Source organism: Balearica regulorum, chromosome 1 (assembly GCF_011004875.1).
Source record: "Balearica regulorum gibbericeps isolate bBalReg1 chromosome 1, bBalReg1.pri, whole genome shotgun sequence".
NCBI classification, from domain to species: Eukaryota; Metazoa; Chordata; class Aves; order Gruiformes; family Gruidae; genus Balearica; species Balearica regulorum.
In genome coordinates this window covers 121,357,861-121,374,355 of record NC_046184.1, presented here as the reverse complement: position 1 = coordinate 121,374,355, position 16,495 = coordinate 121,357,861, and the positions used below count along the sequence as shown (strand labels likewise).

Sequence of the window (16,495 nt, the reverse complement as noted above, 5' to 3'; positions counted from 1 at the left end):
ACCAGCTCTGCAAGCCGCTGCCCTCTCCTACCACCATTCAAGCCCTGCAGACCGACCGCCAGCCTGCCTGCTCGCAGTAAATAAGCATAGGGACAACATCTCTTTTGTGCAACGGGCAAGATAAACAAAGTTTGGGGGTTAATTTCATGTTATGTTTCTAGGAGAAAGAGTCTGCAGCGTAACTGGCTTCCCAAAGGGCTAGCACCCACATTACAGCAGGTAACATGAGCAGTCTAGTTCATTAGCTAAGAGAAGCTGGGGAAGTCAGGTTTGCTTCACTAGAACGTCCCGACAGATCTCTCTCAAGTGTGTTGATGACACACATCTCATATATCATGTAATTTGATTTATATAGAGCACATTTTCCTCATCCCAACTTTAAAATTTACAAAAACTGACAATCAGCTTGCTTTCCTCCCATAGAGGGTCCCTCTTGAGCCCTTCAGAAGTCATTCATGGACCCTAAGGAGACCACCAACTACAGGTGAAAACAATCATACTGATTGCTTTGAAATCTTCAGTGTGAAGCAGAGCTATACCTCTTCCACCCAAGGCATTGCCTTATTTCAAGCAGTCTGGCAAATCCAATTTGCATGGTGCCTTTGGATGGAAGAGGAGGCTCGCCGCCCAGCGTGCCATTTGCTGTAATGGTCAGGCTAGGAGTTCAGACTGGAAGACAGACAGTCTTCCAGTCAGAAGCCCAACCACCGACTGGAGAATTACTTGTCTGAAAAAAGCCTAGGCTGACTCTAATAGAGAAGATAAAGTTCAATAAGAGATGTGGCAGGCACCATTCAAGACTTATTTTGGAGGCTAAACTGGAATTTGAGACCAAATTTACAAACATTTTGGTCACTCACTGTGTGAAGACTGAAGAGCTACATGTTTGAACACAATGCATCTGCCGCTTCACGTTTGACCTTGAGAGGAACCTCTTGGGCACTGCTAGGATGCCGAGGTTGAATCCCAAACTGCCTTCTTCAGCCTTGGTGTGCAAAAGGGTAACTTCCCAAGCCTTGCTTCCAGACTGACCAGAGATAATAGCCACAGCCGTATTCAGAATGTATGAGTAAGTTGTCAAAGTATCCCAGGGCTGCATATTTACACATATATATATGTATATAGGCTCTTTATTATGACTTCCCTTCCTGTCTGTGCCCAGCTGGTGGACCCAAAGGGTTGCTTTCCCCAGGCCGGGTTGGCCCCAGTCTTGGGTGCTAGGGGGAATGGTCGGCAACAGCCCCAGGCAGCTCCTCTCCATCACGCCCTGAACAACCGGAACGAAAACCGGTCCTGCGCAGAGGCAGGCGAGTCAGTATCCCGCCGCGGGCATTAGTGCAAAGGGTGGGCGGCCACAGCCCTGCTTCTGCTTTGGGATTAGGAAAAAATGTCCCCCGCAGAGCTGCAGCTACACCTTCCCTGCTGCCAGCGGGACAGTCCCTGTCGGTGGCCTCCACACCCCCGGCGGGCCCAGGACTCCGACACAGAGCGAGGACTGTCTCGGTGGCTGGGATGGGGTAGCGGGGGCCTGGCCCCCCAGTCGGCAGGGCCGGGGGATTCACCAGGGCCGGCCGGGCGGTGCGGTGGCCCCTTCATCCCCGGTTAGCGCAGGGTTACCGCGGCTCCAAGTCTCCGCCGAGTCCTCGGCAGGGTACCGCGGCTGTGGGCAAACTCTGCCCGTGTCGGGCTTCTTGCTGCCGGTGGCCTCGGCCGCTCAGGGCGCTGAGGGGAGACCCGCGCGGCGCGGCCCCCCCTCCCTGGCCGCGGCGGAGCGGCCACGAAATGGTTAACGGCTGCCGGCGCCCCTCGCGCCAGCGGTTGACGCGGGCGCCGGGCGCGCCGGCAGGGGGCGACCCCGCCGGGAGAAGGGACGGGTCACGTGACAGCAGAGAGCCCCCTCCGGGCGGGGGGGGGGCGCGGGAGACACAGCTGCCCCCTCCCTCCCTCTGCCCTGACGTCACCGCCCCTCCGTCTCCCGGGCGACGGCTCCATCAGCGCGCGCGTCAGCGCCGCCCGTTCCTTGGCAACGGCCCGGTGTCTCGCTCTCCTTCAGCCTCGCGCCTGGGCGCGCGTCTCTCTGGCGTCAAAGTGACGTCAATGGGCCCGTCTCGGCTTTCGGCGGTGGGCGGGGGGAGGAGGCGGGAGGGAGGGCGGGGTGTGCGTGGAGGGGGGCCGGCGGAACGGAGCGGGGGGGGCGGGGGCGGGGGAAGGGGAGGGGGGCCGGGACATCCCGCGTGCTCCCGCCTGCCCCCCGGCGCACGCACACAGATACACACGCGCGCTCTCACACACACACACACACATACACTCACGCACACCCTCGCGGGCACACACCCCACCACGGCGGCGGCGGCGGCACAGCCCGGCGCCAGCAGCCGCGGAGAGCGCCCGCCGCCCGCCCGCCCGCCAGGTACGACGGCTCAACGGTCGCTCCGACGCTCGGGCAACGGCCGCGCGCGGCGGTTGGGGGGCGCGCGGGGCGGCGGCGGCGCGCGCGCGAGTTCGGCGCGGCGAGCATGCAGCGGGAACGGAGCGGCCGGGGGTGAGTGGGGCCGGCGCTGCCGCGGACGGAGAAGAGCCCGCCGAGTTGTGAGAGGGGCCCGGCGGCGTGCGGGGCTGACGGGGTGTGCTGTGCCGTCTCCGTGCAGGTGCGAGCGCCAGCGTCCCCGGGGCAGCGCGGATGCTCCCCTCCTAAGCGCGGCGTGCGCTGCCCGCCACCCGCCTAAATCATGGTGATCATGTCAGAGTATAGCTCCGTGCCCGCTGCCGGACAAGCCCAGCAGCGGCCTCTGCGAGTCGGCTTCTACGATATCGAGAGGACCTTGGGAAAAGGCAACTTCGCGGTGGTCAAACTGGCCAGGCACAGAGTGACCAAAACGCAGGTGGGTGCCGAGGCTGCGGCTGCCGGGGGGCGCGGGGGGTGAAGAGCCGGGTACTTGCCGGGCCGGCAGCGGTGGGGTGCGAAATCCGCACGCTGAGGCTGGAGGTGGAGAGAGCGGCAGCGAGCTTCGCGAAGTCCGGCGGGCTTAAGCCTGCCTTTGTTGGCTGCGCACCGGTGGTTGATGTGGCGGCTCGTAGGAGCTTCAGGTTTTCCCGGTGTGTTCGACAGAGTTCACGTAAGATGAAAACCGAGCAGGCATATATAAAAAATGACCTTTCTGAGTGTTACGGTAGCCTCACTGAATTACTCGTACTTTGCTAAAGAGTCCGACAAATTAAGGATGTATTGAAGACTTCAGACGGGTTTAATTCTTTCATTCAATGCGTGTGCTTCAAGAACAAAGAACTTGTGGTGTTATTTGCAGGAATAATTTATTAATGGGCATGTATTTATATTTCTAGTGCATGTCAAAATCATATCGGTCACTACAGCAAAAAATAGTCTGTTGCAGAATCTGTTTCTCACTGGCATGGGACGGATTAAAAGATTTACCGAATCCTGTCCAGTGCTAATTTCTGCGGTTCTGTTCACTACCTTATGTGTAATCCTTTGACGTAGAAAAGAAAAATAAAAATGTTCTGTGTCGTGAATTTTGTGCAGTTCAGAAAAACAAAACCAGCTTTGTCAAGTCCATACTTTAAAAGCTACTTTACTTGGATTTTGTGAGTTTGTGTGTGTGTTGTCTTCTTTTTTTTTATTTTTAATTTTTTTAAGAGATCTTAACAGTAAGAGTACAGATTTTGTAAAGCCTGGGGTTGTTTTATTTTATTATTTTTTAAATCTGCAGGTTGCAATAAAAATAATAGACAAAACAAGGTTAGACCCAAGCAATCTGGAGAAGATTTATAGAGAAGTTCAGATAATGAAGCTTTTGAATCATCCCCACATTATCAAGCTATATCAGGTAAGAGGTCAGCTTTGAAGCACAGCACGCAGATGAGATATGCTTGTGCTCTTGCACATGATTTTACATCAAATATTTGCAGAGAGAATGCATATTGAAATACTTTTTGAAAAACACTTAAAATAAACTGGGTTGGTTTTTTTTAAGTCATTCATCATTCTTTGAACAATATTCTGGTACATTAGACAGCTTTTTGACAAAATGCACTGTTAAATTTACAATTAAAACCAGGCTGAAGTTTGTTTCACATTGAGGAAGTGATTATCTGAACTTCTATGATTAAGTTACTTTTCCTAACTCCTCTGCTCTTCCAGTTTAGAGGACTAGGACATCTTACGTGCTTTTGATAAGAGGAAGACATAAACTCATGTAGGATAGCAGGGAAGAAAGTGCAAAAGTTGAATTTGCCATAAGTGGAAGGGATTTAAAATCAACAACAATTAAACTAGATCAGTCTAAGTAGAAAATCTAAGTAGAAATCTAATCTAAGAATTAGAATTCTAATCCAAGTAGAAATAAAAAGCCAGTAAATGTTGGTATCTTAGAATATGAGGACCTGTTTGGTTATTCTGTCCAGTTTGTGTAGTTAGAAAAAATGACCTGTTTGTTTATTCTGTCCAGTTTGTGTAGTTTTGAAAGTGACTTTTAAATACCTTTCCCCTTGTAGAGTTTTACAACGTGAATTTTGGTTTAGATCTGTTTGGTTTCTGCACTGATGGGTATTTTTAACAGTAAGAGCAAATTAAAGTGTTGTGCAGAAAACAGGATCATAGCTGTCTAGCGAGTAAGGACTGCTTTGCAAATTCTAAGTATTCTATCTAATTAGCATTTGGTGTAAGTTCCTCTTAATCATCTTAAATAGTGCCATGTGGATTTAAGAAGAAGATGAGGTATCACAGTCTGTCTGGACCTGTCTAGAAGGGCAGGGAGGGGAGGAGAGAGGAATAGATGGATGAAGCAGCAGGTCTGAAAGTCCGTGTGCACTATTATCGGCTCCAATCTACTGCTGGGATTGTTAGCTTAAAAAAAAAAAAAAAGGCGGGGGGGGAGGTTTAGTTAACGTGTAAGGCTGGAGAGCCAGTAAGGCAGGTGCTTAGGCAACGCATTATTTTTAAAGACCTTGACACACATGAAGTGCTTGATATTTATAGTATTAACCATCATAACAAAAATTATTCTGTGTTAACATCTGACGTCATTGTTGCCCATAGGGCAGTATAGGATATACAGAAACATTCTAACAGTTCGGTTGATTTCATTTCAGTGGAATGATGTGGGTGAAAATACTATTTTGAAGCTTTTAGAAAAGCAGGTTAAATTCCATCTAGTTGAACCACTTCACTTGATGGAGCAAGTGACGTTGGTAGTGGACCATAATTTCTTTTCAGTGAAGTTTTCTTTTCTTTGTTGTTGTAACTGATGCTTTACCTGTTTGGTGGAGACTGAGAAGCAGGGATGGAATTAGATGACATACCAATGTCGGGTGTGTGTTCTTGTATTATTTCATCATTGTTTTAGTTTCAGCACGGGCGTCTTAATTTCATCCAGCTGGCAACTTTCCCAGAACACTTTCCTTCAGTTTTTTAAACTGGGAACCTCTCTTCCTTTGCTCCCTGTTTGTTTATTTTCATTTCGTGTCTGTGTGTACTTGTAGTGAGGGGAGGACAAGAGTCTTCGAAAAAGGTTACATGTTAGGAGCCTGGAAATAACAACCTTTGAAGTAGTATTGACGCTTTTTTGATTGTTTACCTGTTGTGAGCCTTATGCTTCCAAAACAGAATATCTGCTCCTTGAGAGTCTCATTCCAGGGAAAAGTTGTATTTTAAAATCTGAAATGCAATATTTGAAAGGTACGCTATACCAACTGAAGATGAATTTGGAAATGCTCAGCATTTCTCATTCATTGTTTGGTTTTTAGTTTGTTGGGTTTTTTTTCTCCAAAGGAAAAAATTAACAAGTATCAAAGGAAGTTGATACTAGATTGACAGGTGAACGCTGGGCGATATATTGACCGTTTTTGACGTGCATCAAGCACTGTTGTTACACAAACAGCAACCTATTGTCGTTGCGCGGGAGGCTTGCCATGCCCCTGGCCAACACCAAATGGGAGCGGGGTATTTGATACTATTTCTTGATTTGTCCAAGTTGCAAATATCTCTCCTGGCCTGAGTACCTGCTAACAAAGATGACTTTCTCTAAACTTAAAGTGTCTTTGCATGCTCAAAATATGTCAAATGAATTGTAAAACTATATATGCATATTGTAACAAAATTCAGGGAAGTGTATGAAATAATTGAAATGCTCATCGGTTATCTCAGTTATGGAGATTAGGTGGCATGGTAATGGTAAGAAGAACAATGGCATGGGAAGCCACTGTATATTGTAGCCACATAAGCATTAATTTGTTATCTTTTTCATTACCAGTTTGCTTGGAAAGAGCATTGTGGTGCAAAATTAGATGCCTTTACTGCCAGCTGCTGCGGCAAATAAATAATTGAACTGATATGTTTGAGAATACACTTAGAAAAGTGAATGGAACTTCAGAGATCTGCAATTTTTTTTAAGCATGTCCTCTCGTGTCTTCACAGGTTATGGAAACAAAGGATATGCTTTACATTGTTACTGAGTTTGCAAAGAATGGAGAAATGTTTGGTAAGTCCTCACTGCCGGAGCTAACAGTTCTTTAGATTTAGAAACCATGGCTTTACTGTTATCATTCTCATTAAAAATCCAGGGTTGGCATTGTCAGCTGTCAAATAGTGCAGCACATGCAGAATTATGAAAACTTTCCTCCAGGTGTTGCTAAATCCTGTGCTTCTTTTATTTTGTCTTGCAGATCATCTGACCTCCAATGGGCACTTAAGTGAAAGCGAAGCACGGAAGAAGTTCTGGCAGATTCTTTCAGCAGTGGAGTATTGTCACAGCCACCACATAGTGCACAGGGATCTCAAAACAGAGAACCTTCTGCTAGATGCTAACATGAATATCAAGTTAGCAGGTAATAAGAAATACACTGTTACTCTATAATTAGGCATGTAGTCAAATTCAATCTCCCTAGGATGATTCTATAAATGTATTTATGGTAACTGAAAATAAAACAAAAGTTGCTGACATTTCCCTGAACATACATTCTGGACAAAAGAGAATAAATTAAATGAATAGGCAGAGAACAAAACGATACATCTGCTCCCTTCTCTCCATTTTCTGCTACTTCTGAAATATTGGTTGAGTGATCTCTTACCCCAGACTTTTACCTTCATTTCAGACTTTGGCTTTGGGAACTTCTACAAGTCAGGAGAGCCCCTCTCTACTTGGTGTGGAAGCCCACCCTATGCAGCTCCAGAAGTTTTTGAAGGCAAAGAATATGAAGGACCTCACCTTGATATATGGGTGAGTTTGATATTCCTTAGAAATTGCATTTCACGCTTTGTAAGGATGTGTGGGCTTTCAAAATCATTGCTTTAACTGGAATTACTCACATGCGGTGCTGTGTTCTATTGACAGAGCCTTGGGGTGGTGCTGTATGTCCTTGTCTGTGGTTCTCTGCCTTTCGATGGACCCAATCTACCAACTCTGAGGCAAAGAGTGCTGGAGGGGCGGTTCCGCATCCCTTACTTCATGTCTGAAGGTGCTTTTTTTCAGATTCTTAATGTTAGAAAGGGGCTACAGATAAAGGAATAGCTGTCTGTTCCTTCTTGGGGCAATGACAGATGGGACTGGTTTTGCAGCTGGCAATCACTTTGTCTTTATGCAGCCAGTAATTTCTGTAGGGCAGCGCTTATAGTTGAGGGGCTGGGTTGCACACGTTTTCTTTTCTGGGATCTGCTTTATGGTGCTTCTAAAAGGCTGTCCTTTCCTTTCTTAGAGTATCTCTATGGATTACAAAAATACTTGACACTCAAGCTGGAGAAATAATCACTCACAAAAGAGAGAAAACAGGATTTTAATGAGACTAGCCTGCAATACTGAGATGGGTGTAGTTCTCCTAAGATATTTTAACTATGCAGAAGGGGTATATTTCAGTGTGGCTATGCTGTCAAGGAGAGCAGAAACAGTGGGACTGTTTCTTGAGCACTCTAACAAGCTGGTGAGAAAAACAAACTAAAGAGTATTATCAACTCTCTCCAATTTGGATTGAAAAACAAGTGAATGTGCCTCTCTCCAAGTGAAGAGTATCTCTTGAAAGTCTGACCTTATCAGTTATAGCCATGAATGGCTTTGATTCCCTGGTTAAAAACAAATAAGCAGTATACAGAGACGAGGAAGCTGTATGTGATGGGGCTCTTTACTAAATTCTGACATATTTTAAGTGGATGTAGCATCATTAAACCTGCATCCACTCAAAACTAGCTCTCCTACAAGGTGCAAGGCCACCTGAAACCTGCTGCTATCCAGTACAGCTTCATTTCCTGTAGTGACGTGTTGCTTTTGTGAAATATATGTGGACATCTCTTGTGCGGTTCTGTATATCTAGTAGTCAGATCAGGCATCAGCTGCTCAGAAACCTTTAATTCCCATTTTCATAGACATCATACACTGTTGCTGGGAAGGTTTCTTAGCAGTGACCTGGGGCTGGGCTGTTATTTTTACCCCTTGCTCATGGGTTTGTCTTTGTCATCCAGACTGTGAAACACTAATCCGACGGATGTTGGTTGTGGACCCAACCAAGCGAATAACCATTTCCCAAATAAAGCAGCACAAGTGGATGCAAGCTGACCCATCTCTTCAACAGCAGCAGTCTTTGTCCTTCTCCATGCAAAACTACAACTCCAACCTGGGTGACTACAATGAGCAGGTCCTTGGGATCATGCAAACGCTTGGCATCGACAGGCAGAGAACTGTTGAGGTGAGAAGTGCTTGCCCCTTAGATACATCTGCAGTGACTACCGGAATGCCAGTGGTGCAGTCATATATATGTCATTCAATGACTAGCCTTGATTCAGTGTCACAGCATAGTAAAATCTTTGCTGCCCTTCTGGATTTTTACTTCTTTTTTGCGTACATTATTATAAGGCCTTAGTGATGAGTTTTGGCTGCTTTTATCCTGAGTTACCTGTAACTCAAGGATCCTTTCAATGTCTTCTAGTCTCTGCAAAACAGCAGCTACAACCATTTTGCTGCAATTTATTACCTGCTCTTGGAGCGCCTCAAGGAGTATCGAAGCAGCCAGCTATCGAGTCGTCCAGCAACTGGCCGTCAGCAAAGGCTGAGAAGCTCCGAGATCAGCAATGCTGAGGTAAGAAAGGGCATTACTTACTAGGAAGCTGTGTCCGTTGGCTCTCTTTTTTTCTGCCCCTTACTATGGGAAAATACCAGATGGTAACTCTCAGGCTTCTGAAAACCAATTCTGATATTGGTGCCCTCTGATAGGACACGGCCTACTGTTCTTCAGCAGGAGGCTGACTGAATACTAATTGCCTATTTTCTGAGAAGTGACCGTGGGTCATGGTCCAAAGAATAGTCTGTGCCCAGTGCAGGTCAATAATGAGCCAGAAGATTAGGCTTCTCATCAAAATTTGCCCTCTTAGGCATGGATCAGTTACGTTTCTTTGTTACATACCGTGTAGGATTCTCAGAAGTACTCCATGAGTCAGTTTGTGTGTTTTTCTGACATTCTTTCTCTTTTCCTCACCCTCACCCCCTTTAAAGTGTGCTCTGGGTACCTTTTCAAATTGTACTTCCAGTTAAATTGCCTAACTTAGGAGAAAGAGTTTTGTGTTGGCATTGAAAGACTAGTTTTGTTAATTTTGATAGAAAGTACTTGAAGAAAGCTTGCGCGTAAGGTGGCTCTGAAATTTCTTGAGCCTGCAGTATCTGAAAAGTTATGTGGAGCTGTGGTGTATGTCATGGCTTCTGTGCATCGCTCTCCCTCCAGATGCCTCAGGACAGTCTCACTAGTGAAACCCTGCGATCATCTCTGCTTTACCAGCAACCTCAGAGCCTGATTCAGCCATCCTTGCAGGCAGAAATGGACTGTGACATGAGCAATCCATTACAGGTTGGTGTTCTCAGCTAAACTCTGTGTTACTTCCCCCCCCCCCCCCCCCCATTGTTCTGCCAATCCAAAACAACAGGGGTTGTGACTCTGTTGTTCTCTCCCTCCAATCTTTTGTTTGGCATTTGGGCATGGTGTGGTAGTAGCCTCTCAAACAACACGCCTGCTGAAGACATGCCACAGGGCTGTGAAGAGTATTAAAAGGTAGTGCAGAAATAAGCAAAACACCCTTCAGTCTGTGATCTGACATGTTTTGCAGCCTGTGTTCTTTCCTGTGGATCCCAACTTCAACGGGCTCTTCCGGAACCGCTCCATCTCCCCCAACAGCCTGCTGGAGACCACCATTAGTGAAGAAGTAAGGCAAGAGAAAGAGCTGGAAGATGAAATTAAGGCGTACGACCACCCTATCCGCATCCCTAGCAACACCAGCAGGAGGCACACACTGGCTGAAGTGACCACTCATTTCTATCAGCGTGCCCCTCCATGTAAGTAAGTCTGGCAGAGATGGCATCTGTAGTTGGAGGAAAAGGACAGAGGAGTGCCATAGCAGACAAATCGAACAAATGCCTGAGAAGCATGTGTTGATTTTACCTTGGCTGGGATAGGAGGGCCCAGAAAAGAAGTCTGTACTCTGCCCTCCACAGTTCTGTCTTCCCATAAATAAGCATGGCCCTTAAGGAAGAGCTCTTCCACTGTTGTGTTTCATCTAGATCACTTCAGAGAGAAGAATTCTCACAAGCAGGACGTAACCCTTCTCTGCTTGCTTCCTCTGTTGTACTGGGGGAGGTGGGGGTGCCTGAATTTAAAAAAAAAAAAATCATCACTAATGGTATTTGGTACACATCAAGACCCCATGAACTAAACAAACAAGCAAAACTATTCACAAAACGCCCATGTCAGAGCTGCTGTGCTAAAGAAACACTGTAAGTCTGACCCAGCAAAGCCCCGTGGTGCTGGTGTTGCTGGCATTGCCCTGCTGGCTGGCTGGGAGCCCAGACTTAGGTTATTCGTTGATGACCCCTTGCTGGAGTCAAGTGCTGTGACAACACGAGTTGCTGGACACCTTTCCAGCTTGCAGCTGCTTATTAGTGCCAGTGGAGGTGGGCAGAAGGCTCTGATGTCATGTTTATTCCTTCCTGTACTCATCTTGGGAATGTTCTTTGTCTCCTTCCTTCCCCTCCATAGGTATAGTCATTTCCTCTTCTGCAAGCCCCACAGAGGGAACTAGTTCAGACAGCTGCCTTACTTCATCTTCAAATGACAGCTCAGTGGCCCTGAGCAGCTGTTTGGCAGGTCAAGTAATGACGGGGAGCCCAGCCACAGCTAGGATGACGTCACCCTTCCTAGCTTCGCAGTCTGACGCTCCGGTGTTACAAGCTCAGGGCTGCATGGGAGGTGCTTCTCTCCTGCCTGTCAGCTTCCAAGAAGGAAGGCGAGCATCTGATACCTCATTAACTCAAGGTAACGTCTTCCTCGCTCTATTGCTGGGGGATTGCACCCTTCCAACTGCCACTAGAAAAGGGATGCTTGCTTGCCCGTGTCGGTGTTACACTGAGGCCAGCCACTTGGTTAATCTGTCTCTGAGGGAGAGTCGGATGCCCTGAGGAAGGTGCCTAGATGAGAGATTCTCAGATACTGATTAAGCATGCCCGTGAAGGCAGTTCTGCTGTCGTGAGGGGGGTGGCAGGCTCCGCCTTCATCCTAAAATACAGAGTGAACAGCATCACGATTTCTATCAGCATCATGATTTCTGTCTTTGCTGTGCACATGTCCATCTACACAAGGGTGCAGCTGTCCCAAACCCTCCTCTGTCGCATAAATTTTGCTCTGACCATCAGGCAGAGGGGCGAACGTGAACTGAAGAGTCACGGTCTCTTCTAGCGCAGTTCTCGCGCAAATGAAGGCAGCTGCCCAGAAAGGCTGATCTGTAAAGCAGGCTCCTAGGCAAATGCTGAGGAGGACTAAAGTGCGTTTCTTTTCCTCATGTCCCACAGGCTTGAAGGCTTTTAGGCAGCAGCTGCGGAAGAACGCTCGAGCCAAGGGGTTTCTCGGCTTGAATAAAATCAAAGGCTTTGCTCGGCAGGTGTGTCAGTCCTCCTCATCTCGGGCAGCAAGGAGTGCCATGAGCCCTTTCCAACACACGCAACCGAACACCTGCATGTACAGCAGCAGTGGGAGCAGCAGAGAAGGAAGAAGCCTCTTGGAGGAGGTGCTACAGCAGCAGAGGTGAGAAGCTGTCCAGAAGGAGTTGTGCTGTTTTCATTGGGTTTACTTTGGTTAGGGGCAAGCGAGGAGGAGTAAACACAGCAAAAGAGGTTGGGGAGTTTAGTCACTGGGGATTCCTGTCCTCCATCTTTGCTGTGTGGCAGCAGATAAACTGCTTGGCTTCCTTTGTGGCTTCCTGCATTGGCATACATAACACAGGATGTGCAGTTCCACTTAAAAATCTCGACGTCCAAGTATTTGGAGGTTGCTGAATTGAGAAGCAATTTGGTACTGTGGGGGAAAACATTACTTCTCCCCGTCACAAGCTGTGTTTTTCTTTGTTAGTTTTGGGAATGATTTCTTTCCTTCTCTGCCTCCTCCTGTAATTTTCCCATGGCAAGGAAGTGAGACCTTGTAATTTGGAAAAGTTACAGCCCACAAAGGAGGCACAGCTCCAGTGGCCTCAAATGTCATGTGTAGTGGCACCTCTTCATTCCCATAGAAGCAAGATGGAAAATTGAGTTTCCGGTTTATCTACACACGTTGTCTCTAGAACTTCTATTATTAGCAGGCCAAATGGTGACTAGATAACTTTCTGGTGATAGTCGCACTCTCCGACATGAGGAAAAGCCAAGTGAAAACACGTTGCCCTGGCATGATTGACTTGCTTTAATTGTACTGGCTGGGCGAAGAGAGGTTTGACAGAGAGAAGGAAACAAAGGGGAAATTATGGTCAGGGGTGGGGGTGAGAAAGGAGGAATGCAAGTTAACCTCTTCCGTTCTTGGATTTTGTTCAGAATGCTCCAGCTCCAGCATCACCAGCTACTCCAGACAGCTTGTCCCCAGACTTCTCAGACATCTGCAACAAATGGCGTCGCCTCCTCTGATAGCGTAGGTACCTGCAAAGCATCCAATTCTCTTCTGTTGTCAGAGCTACAAAGAGAGAACTCATTTGAGCTGGCCTTTGCTGGCAACAGCCAACTGCTCCGACCTCATTTCTTTGGTGTCAGCGTGTCACCGGTGTCCTCAGCAGCTCATCTTTTAGACACACACCTGTACATCAGCAGCAACGTCTCTCCAGTTGGCACCACCTTCTCTCAGCAACAGAGTTTCTCTGCACAGTCTCCAAGCTATGACGCTGTCACTCTGCAGCACGGGGATTGTGAGATGGAGGACCTGACTTCCAACCAGCTAGGGAAGTTTGTCCTGGTCAAATAAGAGCCCCGGCTGCTACAGCTCACGCTGCTTTTGCTGCGAAGAACTTTCACCACTGTTCCATGGCGTGTGTGGGTCCATGGCTGGCTGGTGTCGTGTGGACGAGTGACTTTCAGAAGCAATAAATTTTGAAGTATGTGAAGAGGCTGTCTGGCTCGGAAAGCTAGCAACTTTATAGAACTGAAACAAGCAATATGTATGTCTTTTTGCTTCTACTATTCTTGCACTGAACAAATATGAATAGAAACTGAATTTTTTAAAGGAAAAATAATGCTGGGGAAGGTGGGTGGGGCATTTGTGGGGACAGGGAGGGATGTGGTTGGGGAAGAAGTCTTCGGTACTGTACTCAAGTCAGACCAATACAGCTCTGCTGTTATGCAAGATTAGCAGCTGTCAGTAGTGGTGACACAGCAGGGAGAGGCTTTTCAAAGAAGGGACCAGAGCCTCCCTTTTTCACAATATTCATTTATGGGTTTGTGAAGATGATTACCTCTTTTAAAGAAAATAAACAGAAAACCAGTGGCATGCAGCATTATGCATTCATAGAAGACAAAAATGGAAGCATTGCCATTTTTTTTTCCTCCTGTTAACACTCATTTTATTTAAAGGAACCAACATCCCCATTCCACACCTCCCAGATATGCATACTTTAAATGTAAACTGTGAACTTCTTGCTTGATACATCAGCTGGAAAAGCTTAAACCCCCCCCTTTCGCCTTCTAATTAGTACAGAAGCAAGTAACCTTTTCAAAATGTATCCCTTGACATCAGGATCCAAATTGCATAATGTCTGGTCTTTTGCAGGGATGTTTGTTTGGGGGCAGTGTGTGTGTATATACATGTACACACGTGCACACCTGCATTTATTTTGTTGGTCTGAATAACCTTTAGGAATCTTTTTATAAACGCTAAGTTTTTTCATACTCTCGCAGAGGCACTGAGGAGGGAAACATTAGTACCGGTGGGGTGATGGGAAGGGTTTTCTTTTTCAAAAGCCCTCCTGGAGGTTGCTTACAAAGTTGCCTGAGGGGTATTTCTTAGTGCTGCACATTGTTATATCCGCTGCTAATTATGTTTTTATGCATTTCATTATCAGGGTCCAAACAGAACTGACTCTTGGGGAAATGTGCAATATTGAGGTTATAATTATATACTGACAAAGACAAAAGGAATAGTCTAGAACAGAATTCTACTCTAACAGAGTACAGCTATTTCTGAACAAAACTGTATTAAAAGTGAGTAAAACAGCACAATCTTTGGGTGTTTGTTTTTGGCTGGTTTGTTTTTGGCATATTAGCAAAATGAGGTTTTGGATTAGATAGGTGTTTTTCGTATGGTTTTTAATGCTGTATATGTATATAAATAGGAAGCAGAAAACTATATAACACTAGTTATTTTTTATATTTTGTAATATGCTTATATTGTGTTTCTGGTATAAACCCCACTCGCCTCCCAGGGCAGAGCATGACTTCTGTTGGTATCAGTAGAAGTTACGCTTAGGCATAAAAGGGAGAACAGACTGTGCTCCTACAGGAATGACTCGGGTAGGGCGTGCAGACTTTGGAAGCAGGTGAGCAAACGGTGAGCCAGCTTGGCTAGAAGCTGCCATCCGAATGTCAGAAAATAGCTGCATTCTGTCTAAATACTTAAAGGACCCATCTCTCTCGTGTGACACAGGGTGCCTTCAAGTTACCTTGGCTTCATGCAACCTGCAGTATTACGCATTTGCAAATAATATAGATACCTGGTTTTTAGTTCGTTTTGTTGTGTTTGTTTTTTTTTTTTTAAAAAAAAAAAAGCCAAAGATTGACCAGGTTAATTGGTGGGAGTAGGAAGGGTTGACGATGTCATGTGGCTCTGTCTGTGGCTCTCCATAAACAACCTCTTTATCTGTGTCCATATTGGTGCATCTCCAGCTTGCCACTGCTGCTACGTGGTCTGGAAGCTTCAAAGTGAGAGAAAATCGCTTGAGTTGAATTTTTGTTAATGAGTGGTGCCTTGCAGCAGAGAAAACACCAAAGTCTCATGCTCATTTGTAGTGGTTTAAAACAAAGAAAAACCAACCCAAAAACCAGATTGCGTGGAGATGGCTGGAGAGGAGGGCAAGAAGAAGCCAGCTCATCACAAAGCAGCAACTTTGCCTTCAGTTTTGTAAGGGGTGTAGCATACATACTGAAAACGCAGAATTTCCTCTTCAATATTTGTTTTGTTTAATGCCATGGATCAAAAGGCCACAGATTCTTTTGTTTCCTGTCCTGAGCAATGACAAGCACTTTACTTTAATAGTATTTTTTTTTTCTTTTCCAATTGCTGTAGAACCTCTTTGGAATTATTGCTGGAGCAGAAAGAGGTCATTTTAAAAGTTTGGGGTTTTTTGTAGATATCTTGACAGTGCTGTTCTGCAGACTGCAATGCAATAGGGTATTTAAAGACACTACGTGATTGGTTTAATTAAGATGTATAGTTTATTTTTTATCATGACTGAACAATCATTTTATTTCTTATGTTAAAATGAGGTGTACACCAAAATGATTAGTCAATGTGTTTTATTTAATATTTAAATAAAAAATGTTTTAAAATTGTCCTGCAGATGATTCTGTGGAGTCTTTTCTCCTGCTATATACACATATGACTTGCATAGTTAAAGACTCATTTTAAAGCCTAAGTCCATAGGACATTACTGACACTTTCTATTACATACTAAATGAAGAGAAATGGTGGGCTCACAAATCTGATAATGGGATATTGAGCCTTTCGCTGGTAGGCAATCTGTCTGAATCTAACCCAAGTCTGTAGTAATCGGGTTATAAAATCTGACAGTAAGAGAGGTCTACGGAGTGAAAACGGTCAAGCGTAGTTTAGTCGTTACCAGATGAGCACTCCATCCATGTCACCTTGATCTGAAAGAGGCCCTCGCCAGATTAAGGCAGTGGTGGAAAAAGAGGAAAGGGGAAGAGGGAGGGTGGAAGGGAGGGATTCCAGGGGTGATAGCTTCTCTCCTTTAAAATATAATTTGAGAATTAAAAAAATACTGGAAATGTACAGGCTTAGCTGGACTGGCAGTGTGTGTACAGTGCTGGCTGCCCCGTGCTGTGGAGATGCCTCAGCAAGCTTGAAACATGCTGGGGGCTCCGCTGCCCATGCAGTAGGTGGGGATGCACCTCATCCCTAGCAGGAGCAGTTGTGAGAGCACCCAGCACGCTGCCTGTGCCCTCAGACACCGGCACTGAACCTG

At 46.2% G+C, this 16,495-nt stretch overlaps 1 protein-coding gene across 4 annotated transcripts; it reads left to right on the top strand.

The window, feature by feature from the left end:
* Nucleotides 1-1,295: 1,295 nt before the first annotated feature.
* Nucleotides 1,296-15,849, top strand: SIK1 (salt inducible kinase 1). Of its 4 annotated transcripts, none has more exons than XM_075773132.1 (14): nt 1,296-1,311; nt 2,649-2,882; nt 3,729-3,845; nt 6,434-6,497; nt 6,682-6,843; nt 7,111-7,235; nt 7,350-7,473; nt 8,468-8,691; nt 8,932-9,081; nt 9,721-9,843; nt 10,100-10,325; nt 11,026-11,301; nt 11,835-12,066; nt 12,843-15,849. In XM_075773132.1, the coding sequence occupies exons 2-14, from the start codon at nt 2,730-2,732 to the stop codon at nt 13,261-13,263; spliced, it is 2,397 nt and encodes a 798-aa protein (XP_075629247.1). In that variant the 5' UTR covers nt 1,296-1,311; nt 2,649-2,729; the 3' UTR covers nt 13,264-15,849. The 4 variants fall into 4 exon arrangements, with proteins under 4 accessions (XP_075629247.1, XP_075629230.1, XP_075629239.1 ...); XM_075773115.1 differs by lacking the exon at nt 1,296-1,311 and adding an exon at nt 2,191-2,410; XM_075773124.1 differs by lacking the exon at nt 1,296-1,311 and adding an exon at nt 2,268-2,542.
* The last annotated feature ends 646 nt before the right edge of the window (nt 15,850-16,495 follow it).